An 11,757-nucleotide genomic window follows, 5' to 3' on the forward strand; every position below is an offset into this window, starting at 1 on the left:
GCACAGAGCCCCACCAAAATTTCCACCTGTGTAGAACAGCTTGAAGGAATGGGGTCTTTGTTTATAAGGTTCAAAAAGGCTTAGAGCTTTAAACACCCACGCAATGAAGTACATCGAGTACTTTACCCTCACTAAAAGCTAGCCTCATGTTCTATAGTTTTCCTTGGTTAGTGCAATGTCATAGACACTGACTATACTTTCTTGTAACACCAAGCAGAAACACATGACTGAGAAGTATAGGTACCTTAAGAGAAACATACAAATTGGGGTACTCAGCATAGAAACTAACAACACAGGAAAAGAGGCTGTTTAGAATATAACTGTCACCTCCTAGTTCTTATTTGCAGATTTACTTCTAGATGGGAATAATTAAGAAAGTTTCTGAACATAATGCATTTCTCCCTTAAAAACAAAACCTTTTGAAAAAGGTACTGATAACAAGATGGTACTATTGCAATGAAGACAGTCAAGCATTCCTACCGACATTCCCAAAGAAGTTAGGACATGAGGGCAAGGAAGCTGATGAAGCAGAAAAGGCATCCTCTAAGGTTTCACTATAGCAAGAGTGGGAATATCCACAACAAATGTGATGTCTTTTGGAAGTCTGGAAGCTATTTTGAGCTTTATGATAGTCACTGCAGTGACCTATAATAAAGTTAATATTTTAAGGTAACAGACTCCCAAAGACCTAATATATTTTAGTGCTTATAAACAAACAATCAGCAGTTTATAGTTTTGATAATGACTATAAGAATTTGTTTAGTTGTCACCAAACCCCCAATCCTATTATACTGTGATTTACACAGTATATCAGATTGTGCACATGAGGAGGATTCAATAACTATTTTATACCAGAATATTTCACTGAATCTCCTCCCCTTAAAAAAAAACCAACTGGAAATCAGTGTTTTGCATTAAGCTCTTCTGGGTTTTAAAGTTATACCTTGTAAGAGAGCTACTGAAATTATGCTCTACCGTGGCCCACATGAGAGCAAATTTTTACTGCTACTATGCACAAGCCAAATTTACACATTTCAAAGCTTGATACTTCTTTCTAGATGTGTGAACTGTTACATGACATGTATTTGAATGAGAATATTTTTCCCTAAAGAATGATAGGCACATTTCACCACACATTTCTGTCTACTTGTTAATAATAATCTGAACTGTAACAATGTATTTAGCTCCCTCTACAACACAAGGTTGCCTCACCAAGATCATTTTCAACCCTTAACACACTCCTTTCCTTGAAAGCCTCCTTCAAAATTCAGGCATATTTGATTAACTTAAGCCACAGAACTTTACCCATCCAGCAAAACCTACAGGATATATATGTTTGTTGTTTTTTTTAAATGTGTACTTTAAGGAATCTTCAATGTCCATCTACATCAGAGGAAAAATAAGGGGAAAAAACCAAAACACTTTGCAACTCATACAAATCAATTGATAGTACGTGCTCACTGTACCCTTTACTAAAGTTGATAAAATCTGACCGTTCCAGTCAATATTGCCTAACAAAATGATTCTCCATTAATAATTAAATTATATGTGTATTGAGAGGATCAGAGATTCCCTAAGAATGGCTATGCTAAAAGTAGACTGAGGGTCACTTTTGTTCAACTCACTGGACAACTATATAAAATAAATTCAAAAAGCTTAAATTATGCTAATACATACAAGTATTTTCCTAATTTATACTGCTATTGAACTTGATTTTTATGATCTTGCAATCAAGGAATTTGGTTAATGCTAGTTCTCTTCAAATTAACCAAGACAACACGAATTGGTTGGTCTCTGGAGCACTGTTTTCTTTTCTTTTTTTTTTAAACTACTACAATATAGCAACCTATTAGCAGTTGACAGCTTTGAAATTCATTCAGAAAGAGATGGGTGGAAGGGAAGACTATTTTCTCATATAGTATGTATTTGTTACCTGCTAACTACATGTAGGAGAGCAAGTAGATACATGAATTTTTAAACAGTTATAATAAAATGGTTCATACCTGTCTTCATCACCATCAACAGGAATAGATATGCCAAATACAGAGCTGGCAAGACTGTTCATAGGAGTAGTTGCAGGTAAGTGAAGAGGATTTGTTAGAGTGTCTGGAATGGGAGGCTTCACAAGAGGCTTACTTTCAGCAATGAGAGAAAGTGGTGGCTGAGGTAGGGGTTCTGATTTTCTTCTAGTATCATCAATCTGGCCTACTAAAGTTTGAGTCTGACTCTGAAACTGTCCAAGGTTAGATTGTGGCAGACTTGTAACTACAGTAGTTGTGCCTTGCATTAGAGAAAGCCCAACATGTTGTTGGACAACACTGGTACTCCTACTAACAGATGTATGGCTGGTCATCTGTGACTGAACTAAAGTAACAGGGACATTTGGCATAGTAACAGAAGTGGTAGACACACTAGGCACACTTGTACCAGGCACAACTGCAGGCACATTCTGAACTCCAGAGACTATAGCATGAGGAGCACTAGGCATTCCAGACACTTGACTACTTCCACCCATTTGATGCTGAGTAATGGATTTCTGTTGCACAACCCCTGTATGTCCAATGCTTTGCTGCACCACACCTCCTGGTTGCGGTATGACAGACTGACTAGGTGGAGTCTGGCCACTCTGCATCAATCCTGATCCCTGTCCCACTGCTTCACTAGGCTGTGGTGAAACTCCCATCATCGGTGCTCCAACAGGTGAAGGATTCTGGCCAGCCACCTGGCCCACAGAAAGGCTGGAAGCTCCAGTACTTGGAACAGAGCTTGTAGTAGGTTGTTGAATAGTTCCTTGACTCTGCATAACTGTCATGTGTTGCATGTATTCTGTCTGGCCAGAAGCTTGTGTTGGCAGTAGATGCACTGGTGGAATTTGGGGCTGAGGATAAGCAAATTGCTGAGGTTGAGTCACTGGTACATTTGCTTGCTGTACCTGCTGCTGTGACATGGGCATGCTCGGTTGGGCTACTGTTACATTCGGAGGTGGCATACCCTTCCCATTAGGTGCCCCCTGTACACTTTGTGCATTTACCTGTGACTGGGTTTGCTGCGACAGCACCATAGTCTGCTGACTCGTTACTGTAGCCCCAGAATACATTGGCTGAGCAGTACTCTGAGGAATGGCCCCGCCTATGGGCTGCTGCAGCTGCTGTTGCTGCCCAATGACAAAATTAGGTTGCTGTAAAGAGGGCTGGTTCATTTTCTCCGTCTGGAGCAGCTGTGACACAGCAGTAAGGGAGCTGTCAGCTAGGGACTCCGGGCCCTGTGCCGATGCTGGCACCACCGACATTACCATGGAGCCCCCCGTGGCACCCAAGCCACTGTCTCTTTCCTGAGCAGCCTGCTCAAAGGTGCTGCTATGTCTAATGCAATCCCCAGTCCTGGCCAGGACGCCACTACTGTCCGAGTCCCGGTCATAAAATTCCATACACGTCCATCGTCCACGCCTATAGGGCTCCCCCGTACCGTGGTCCAGCTTGATCACCCTGAAGCGTGAACTGCATGCTGCCGCAGTCGTCTGAGACATGGTCCCGGGAGCGGAAGCCTGCGCACTGCTGCCTCCTGCCGCCGCGGAGGGGATTTGGGCAGCAGTTACTTGAGGCACAGCGGCGCTTTTGGGCATGGCCCCCCCGTTAGCTGCAGCCAGCGGAGGCGCAGCAGCAGCCCCCGCTGCCGCAGCCGCCAGCTGCCCATCCAGGAGAAGGTTAGGGGAGACAGCACCGGGAGTTTCGGCGTCACCCACGTTGTTGAGAGTCTCCTCGGAGGAACTCCTTTCGCAGACATCCTCTGGCCCGTAGTCCGTGGCCCGTGACACATCGAAGATCTCGGAGGAGACATCCTCGGTGCGGGACTCGTCTGGGTCGTCCAGGCTCTCAGTGTCCTCGGTGATGCTGCTGGCCACCTGGGCCGTGGTCACGCTGGTGATCTGGAAACAGCTCTTCTTCTTGGCCGGCATCTTGGACATGGTGCCTCCTTGGGGAGGGAGCTCTGCCAGCAAGGGTGAAGCTGTCTGCACCCCGGGGCGAAGGCAGAGTCCGAGCCCGTCCGAGGGAGAGGCGAAGGTTGTCACGATCAATTAGCCGAGACCCGGACGTTATTGTACATCCTCTGGCTTCCTCCTCAAGCGTCTGGATCAGCCACAGAGCCCCAAGCTCATCGGGCACCACACCGGGCTGGTGGTCGGCTGGGCTCCTCCTCTTTCTCCCCCTTCAGCAGAGCTTCGGGCCCCTCAGCAAGCCTCTTCCCTCTCGCCGGACAGAGGAATGTGGTTACCGGGCTCCGGGCCTTCTCTTTCCCTCTTGAAGCCAAGAGGCCTCCTGCACCTCGCAGTGCGGCCGCAGCGGTAGTACCAGGTGAAGCTCTTCAGCAGGCTTCCTGCTCCTCGCAGCGCGGCCGGGGGGGGGCGGCGTCCGGCAGCCCCGGGGCTCCTGGGCGGGCGAGCAGGCCGCTCGTGCGAGAGCCAGTCAGTCCCCGAGCGAAGAGGAACCGCGGCAGTGGCGGCCGGGTGAGGCCAGGCCCCCTGGCTCTCCCGCCCGCCCCGTCTCTTGTAGTTTCTACCTGGAGATCAGCACCAGGCGCATCTTAGTGGAAATAAGCCCGCTGGCAGCGACCCCCGATAGTCCCAGAGGCGACAGCCGAGACACCCTCTCCGAGGCTCTGCAAAGCAACGGGAGCGGCAAGGGAGCAACCCCCGGCCCGCAGGCGGGGCGGGGTATCGAGCAGCGTTGGGCCCAGCCCCCGCTCGGTGCGCTCCGCACTCAGGCACTGAGGAAGCTCAAATTCAAACTGCTCACTCCCCTCTCTCAAGATGGGGCTCAAATCGTACGCAATGCATTGTGGGAAGAGCGACGACACTCACTCCCGTCTCCCAGTCCAACACCGTGCTGACATAGACACGTTAGACCCGCCCCCTGCTCACGCTCTGACGGACATTCGTTCCCAGGCAGAGCGCGGGTGGAGACTGGGTTGGGCTACCACACCACGTAGGGGTGAAAGCTCCACCTCAGAGCGTCGTGTTAACCGTTTGGAATGTTCCATCGGCTGGAGTTCCCCGCCCGCCCGGGTGTGGTATCGCCCTGAGGTGAAAGCGGTGAGCGCCCGCTTGCATGTTCAGGGCTGTGTGTTCCGGGGGATGACGTCCCTTCCCCGTCCCCAACGGGCCCGGGTTCAGTACAGGGGATCTGTCCCCCCCCCCGGAGGCCCAGTGTTCAGTACGGGTCTGCACCCCTTCCACCCCCCTCACGGGGCCCAGTGTTCAGTACGGAGCTACGCCCCCTTCTCCCCACGAGTCCCAGTGTTCAGTACGGGGCTACGTCCCCCTCCCCCGGGTCCCAGTGTTCAGTACGGGTCTGCCCCCTTCCCCCCCACGGGGCCCAGTGTTCAGTAGGGGGCTAGGTCCCCCCTTCCCCCCCACGGGGCCCAGTGTTCAGTACGGGTCTGCCCCTTCCCCCCCCTACGGGGCCCAGTGTTCAGTACGGGTCTGCCCCCTCCCCCCCCACGGGACCCAGTGTTCAGTACGGGGCTACGTCCCCCTCCCCCGGGTCCCAGTGTTCAGTACGGGTCTGCCCCCTTCCCCCCCACGGGGCCCAGTGTTCAGTACGGGGCTACGTCCCCCTCCCCCGGGTCCCAGTGTTCAGTACTGCGCTACGCCCTCTCCCCCCGCGGGGTCCAGTGTTCAGTACGGAGATACTCCCCCTCCCCCTCCGGGACCCGGGCAGAAGTATGGGGATACGCCCCTTTCCCCCACGAGGTCCCGGGTGCAGTTCGGCGACACACCCCCTTTTCCCCCTTTCTCCTCGCCCCCCCGGGCCTCGGCAAGGAGCGGTATGGAGTTACGCCACCGCCTTCCCTCTCCCCATACGGGGCCTCTGGAGCGGTACAGGGATACGCGCCCCCGCCCCCGGTACGCTGGGTTGAGTACGGAGATACGCAGCTTACCGCCACGGGGCAGTGGCGGAAACACCGGCTTCTCCTGCCCACAGCCCCTCCCCCCATTTCATTATGGTGCTGGGAGCCCGCATTTAGTGTGGGGGTATGCTCCCTTTCTCCGCAGGGCCCCATCTTCAGTATGGGGACACCATTGTTCTGCAAGACCTCCTGTTCACTGTGGGACTCTGTCCCCCCATTACCCTATGTAAAGTTGAGGGATATGGTCTGTTTCCCACAGGGCTCTGTGTACAATCTAGGGAGACATCCACTATTCCTGGCAGGTCCTTGTGTTGAATATTGGGATGTGTGCCCCCAAAGCAACCCCCAGTTCAATAAGCTGATTTGCCCCCCCATCTACTCCTTCATGATTGATACAGAGATATACCCCCCTTCACAGGCACCATATTTAGGCATCTGAAGATAAGCAGAATTACTTTCTGAGGTGTTGACTTCAGAGTACCCACAAATTCTGTAGAAGTCCATGGAAGCTCCATGTTCTCAGCACTTTTACAAATCAGGTCACTTATGTTTGGGTGCCTAAATATGGATGTAAGGGCTCAACTCCGAACTCTGTTTTTATGGTTTCAAAATTGTGTATAAGTTTTGACAGTTGGGGGGTCTTTCATGAGATTAATTAATTAAGTAAATTTCTGGGGCTGGATCCTTAATACAGAAATGCAGCCTGAAGAAACTACAAGTCACAACATGCAGTGCTTCATACTGACTAGCAGCTCTGCTGCAGCTGAATGCTAGAAATCTGAGACACTTAAGTGGTGCTCAGAATGAGGGCATGTCTACTCTGGCAGAGTTACAACGCCGGCAGTTACAGCGCCGCTTAGAGAGTGCTGAAGGGAAACCACTGTTGTGTGTTCACTGCCTGCACAATAGCGTGTTCACACTTGTGGCACTTGCAGCGGTATTTGGAGGGGTGCACTCTGGACAGCTATCCCATAGAGCACCTCTTTCTCTTCTGCTGCTAAGACTTGTGGGAAGGCATAGAGGGTTGCAGGGCATCCTGGGTCTTATTCCAATGACCCATGATGCATTGTTTCGAATCCCAGAAATCTCTGTGCTTCCGTCCGCATTTGGCGCCACAGTTTGTGTACTGTGCCCCCAGCCTCTTTGGGCTGCAGGAATGGATCCCGAACTGTTGACCAGTATGCTACTCACTTTGACCAACCATTCGCGAGTGGCAGTGGCGTTATTCCTTAAACTACAAAGACAAGAGGAGTCTGACATTGATCTCACCACACATAGTAGCTATGACACGAGATTGCTTGTGGCATTCATGGAAGTGCTGACCACAGTGGAATGCCGCTTTTGGGCTTGGGAAACAAGCCCTGGCTGCAGAGCTTTCTGATGAGGAAAGCTACATTCATGGGACTGTGTGATGAGCTTGCCTCAGCCCTGTGGTGCAAGGACATGAGAATGAGAACTGACCTGCATGTGGAGACGCACATGGTGATTGCATTGTGGAAGCTGACTACTCCATGCTGCTACCGATGGGTTGCTAAGCAGTTCGGAGTGTGAAAGTCTACCGTTGGTCTTATGTTGACAGAATTGTGCAGGGCCATTAATCATATCCTGCTCCGAAAGACCATGACTCGGGGCAACGTGCACGACACTGTAGATGGCTCTGCAGAAATGGGCTTCCCTAACTGCGGAGGGGTGATAGATGCATGCATATTCCAGTTCTGGCACCAGATCACCTAGCCACTGAGTACATTAATTGCAAGGAATATTTCCCAATGTTTCTCCAGGCACTTGTGGATCACCGTGGGAGTTTCACAGACATTAACGCAGGCTGGTCTGGAAAGATGTATGACACACGCATCTTTTGGAACACTGGACCATTCAGGAAGCTGCAAGCAGGGACTTTCTTTCCAGACTAGAAGATTATCGTAGGGGAAGTTGAAATGCCCATTGTGATCCTGGGAGACCCTGCCTACCCCGTAATGCCGTGACTTCTGAAGCCATACATAGGGCAACTTGACAGCAGCAAGGAATGCTTCAACAATAGGCTGAGCAAGTGCAGAATGACTGTTGAGTGTGTTTTTGGCTGTTTAAAAGCCTGCTGGTGCTGTCTCTACAGGAAGCTGGACCGGGCCGATGACAATATTCCTATGCTTATAGTGACATGATATACACTCCATAATATTTGTGAAGGGAAGGGTGAAAGCTTCACTCAGGGCTGGACCACAGAGGCTCAGCGCCTGGAGGCTGAGTTCGAACAGTCAGAGACCAGGGCTATCAGCGGGGCACAGCGTGGGGCCATAAGGATCAGGGATGCCTTGAGGCAGCAATTTGAAACTGAAAGCCACTAATATTTGTAGATATGCTTGGGAGTGCAGTGCTTGTAATGCTAGGAGGTGATTGGTGCAGATGATGCAATATGTGGGTTTAACATAATTGTATGTTGCTTTGCAGTGCTCTTTTTGCTTTCAATTAATAGAATAAAGATTGCTTTCAAACACAGTTCTTTTATTAAAAGACAACAGCCAAAGGAGAGAGTCAAAAAAACCGAACACATCAGCTATGAGGGGGTGGGGGAAGGGAAGGTCCCAGGAGGAGGAGGGGTCCCAGGATGGCTAAAGATTTGTGTATGTCCAGGGATCATATCCAACCTTCTCCTTTGGAGTACAAGGCAGCAGGTGTGGTATTTCAGCAGGGCCAAACTGCAGAGGGATGGGTGTTGAATGTAGTGGGAGTCTGAAGTGCTGGACTGTGAGAGTGGAGGAGTGAAATGCCACGGATATAGCCTGGAGCCAGGAGGTTGATAAGAGTGTGTTGGGGTGCATGGGAAAGAGTTTTGCGAAAGCGGCTGCAGGAAAGGATGGGCTTGGAGCTGCTCAGTTTGAAGAGCTAGTATCGCTTGGGGCGTATCTGCTTGGCACTCCATAACCTTTAAGAGCCACTCTGTGGATTCATTCTGGCGTACCTCATTCTCCTTTCGCTACCTCTTCTTGCTGTCCTGCCACTCCTTCAATTTGTTTCTCGGTGGCGGAGTGCATCATAACATCACGCAAGAAGTCCTCTTTAGTTCTTGGCCGCTTTCTAATTCTGCGCAGCCATTCAGGTGCTGATAACAAAGAGGGAGGCTGGGCTCCCAGGGTCATCTCTGCGAAGTTTAAATGCAACATTTTGCAGAAGCAGGATTGTTTGCAGCACAGTGAACACTGATTCAGTGATTTAAAACACAGCCAGTACTCGCACACCTGACACTAACTGGCTGACCCCAGGCAAGCACACATGAGCTGCAAGACCCCCAAAATGGTGAGTAGCCACAGGGGCAGGGTAAATCACTCTTACTGGACTCTGCTGTACATTGGGCATATGGCTTTTGGAGAGAGCCAGCACTGTAGGGTGGGCCTGATAATCATTCCTGTCCCCACACTTTCCACAGGACGTGATCATTATGGAAGCTATCTTGCTGCTGAGGGTGAGCAGGGAATCAAGGGTCTTCTCCAAGCCTGCATCTTCCATCCTGGCCCCTATGCGGCTTACCGGTGTGCAGCAATGGTCGTCCCTCCAGCATGACCTCACAGTGGCATAGGAAGGTTACCATTAATGGGGCAAGAAACAAAGCAGCTCTACTGAAGAACCTGCAGCAGTGGATTGCCCAGTGTTTCCACAAGAGTTTCCTGGAGAGGGAGTCAATCAACAGCCTGTTCTGCTGCTCAGACTAGGCATGTGGTGCGAGACAAATCTGCAACCCTCCTGCCCCCAGCAACTCACTTCAGCAGTTCCCAGAATCAAAGCTACTTACCAGTGCCTCCTTCCTGTTTGTGCTTCGCCAAGATCTGACAGTTGTGACTGGCAAACCTCCGAGGTAGAAAAGAGTTCCTAGCTGCATGGATCTCTGACCTCTGAGTCATTCTCTGCCTCTGGGTTGCCCTCCCACTCCACATCATCGTCCAAGATTTCCTCCTCCTGGCTCAGTCCACTTTCGACTAGCACGCGAGCCACCAAAGTATTCACAGTGGTCTTCGCAGTGGAGGTGGGGTTGCCACGAAGTATCGAGTCCAGCTCTTTGTAAAACTGGCAGCTCTAGGGTACAGCATCGGAGTGGTGGTTTGCCTCCCGTGCCTTGTGGTAGGCATTCTGCAATTCCTTCACTTTGACCCTGCAGTGCGTCCTGGTCATTGCGCCTTTCTGTCATGCATTGTGAAATCTGTGCATAGGTGTCATAATTCCAACAGCTGGAGCATTTGTGCTATTTTGGTGCTCTTGCTTCAAGATTAAATCAAGAAGTACAAAAGAAACCACAGAAAACAAAATATTTAGCTGAACTTTTCTGAAATTGTTAAAAATTCAGTTTGAATTTTTTACAAAGGTTTAAGTATAGGGTAGACTGATTTAAATTAACATGATTTACATAATCAATTTTAATCATGATTTAAAAAAGCAAGCAAGAAACCTTGATTTAAATAATCAATTTTAATCATATTTTGCATTTGGAGTTTTTAATTCTTTTTCTAAAAAAGGTTTGATTTTGGTATTTAGTAACAATTACAATATCTGGATTTGCAATTCTGCGCTGTCTCATACTTCTTTTTGATAACCAGGAGGATACAGTAAATCAAAAACAGTTATTTGAGAAATTATATACAGTAGAACCTCAGAGTTACGAATATTTTGGGAATGGAGGTTGTTCACAACTCTGAACAAAACATTATGGTTGTTCTTTCAAAAGTGGGCAGCTGAACATTGACTTAATGTAGCTTTGAAACCTTACTATGCAGAAGAAAAATGCTGCTTTCCCTTTATTTTTTTAGTAGTTTACATTTAACACGGTACTGTACCGTATTTGCCTTTTTTTTTTTTGTCTCTGCATGATTGCGTACTTCCAGTTCCAAATGAGGTGTGTGGTTCACTGGTCAGTTCATAAGTCTGGTGTTAGTAACTCTGAGGTTCTGCTGTAGCGTAAGTTAAGTTTCCTAATTCTTATATTTTTACATTTTTTATTATGTTAGAAAACTATGAATAACATATTTCTAGATGATGACTTTTTTTTTTAACTTGTGAACTCTACTTTGATGCAATTAGAATTCAATGCAAAATGTACAAAACAGCATGCTGTTTTTTTTATTAAATAAAACTGCCTTAAACATGATGGATAAATAAAAAAAGTTTATCAAAACATGTTTTGCATTTAAAGTTAACTGATTTATTAAAGGAATTAGTATCTGTAGTTAATAAATTGAATTGATTCTTTCTATTCACCATATCCTTCAAGATTTTAGAACTAGTAGATTTCACCCTCTTATGTCTAATTTTTATTCTTAGATTGGAAGAGGAAAACAAGCTCTCCTGTTTTTTCAACTCCCAATTGGTTTCTTAGCTTTGAATGAACTAGGCATTGAATTAAACTAGTGGAATAAGCTGAAATTAAGAGAATATTCTCTCTACACCTGCAGAAGAAAGGTTATTGGCATCAGAAGCAGGTTTAGCACTTTCCCAAACCCTGGTTCTAGGCACTTAGCCAGTCATTTCTACCAGTTCTGTAGTTTGCCTTTCTTTAAAACTTGGTAACAAACATGAACTTATTTAATATTAGTTTTGTTGTATTTAATTTAAAAGATTTAATAGATTATAATAAGTTTAGGCCTAAACATAGATTGTCAATTTTAAGTAGGTTTTAAGTAGGTTTATCTCTAAAAAATACATTTAATTAATTTAATGTAAAATAATTTAAATTAAATTATTGCTTAATATTTAATTACAATCTAATTATCTTTTATCTAAAATTATTTATTTTTATCCACCCTGGTTAAGTAGTTACTTATGTTATCTGAACTGATGTCTGTCACTCTCAAATTGGCTTAATAT

The 11,757-nt window shown here is 47.6% G+C and overlaps 1 protein-coding gene across 1 annotated transcript in view; it reads right to left on the minus strand.

The window, feature by feature from the left end:
- TSC22D2 (TSC22 domain family member 2) overlaps positions 1-4,390 on the minus strand; it is a 40,777-nt gene extending 36,387 nt beyond the window's left edge. The window contains exon 1 of the mRNA XM_030575426.1: positions 2,004-4,390. Within this exon, the coding sequence (XP_030431286.1) occupies positions 2,004-3,964 (1,961 nt within the window). The 5' untranslated portion in view covers positions 3,965-4,390. The remainder of the gene's footprint in view (positions 1-2,003) is intronic.
- Between the last annotated feature and the right edge of the window lie 7,367 nt (positions 4,391-11,757).

Source organism: Gopherus evgoodei, chromosome 9 (genome assembly GCF_007399415.2).
Source record: "Gopherus evgoodei ecotype Sinaloan lineage chromosome 9, rGopEvg1_v1.p, whole genome shotgun sequence".
In the NCBI taxonomy this organism is placed as follows: domain Eukaryota; kingdom Metazoa; phylum Chordata; order Testudines; family Testudinidae; genus Gopherus; species Gopherus evgoodei.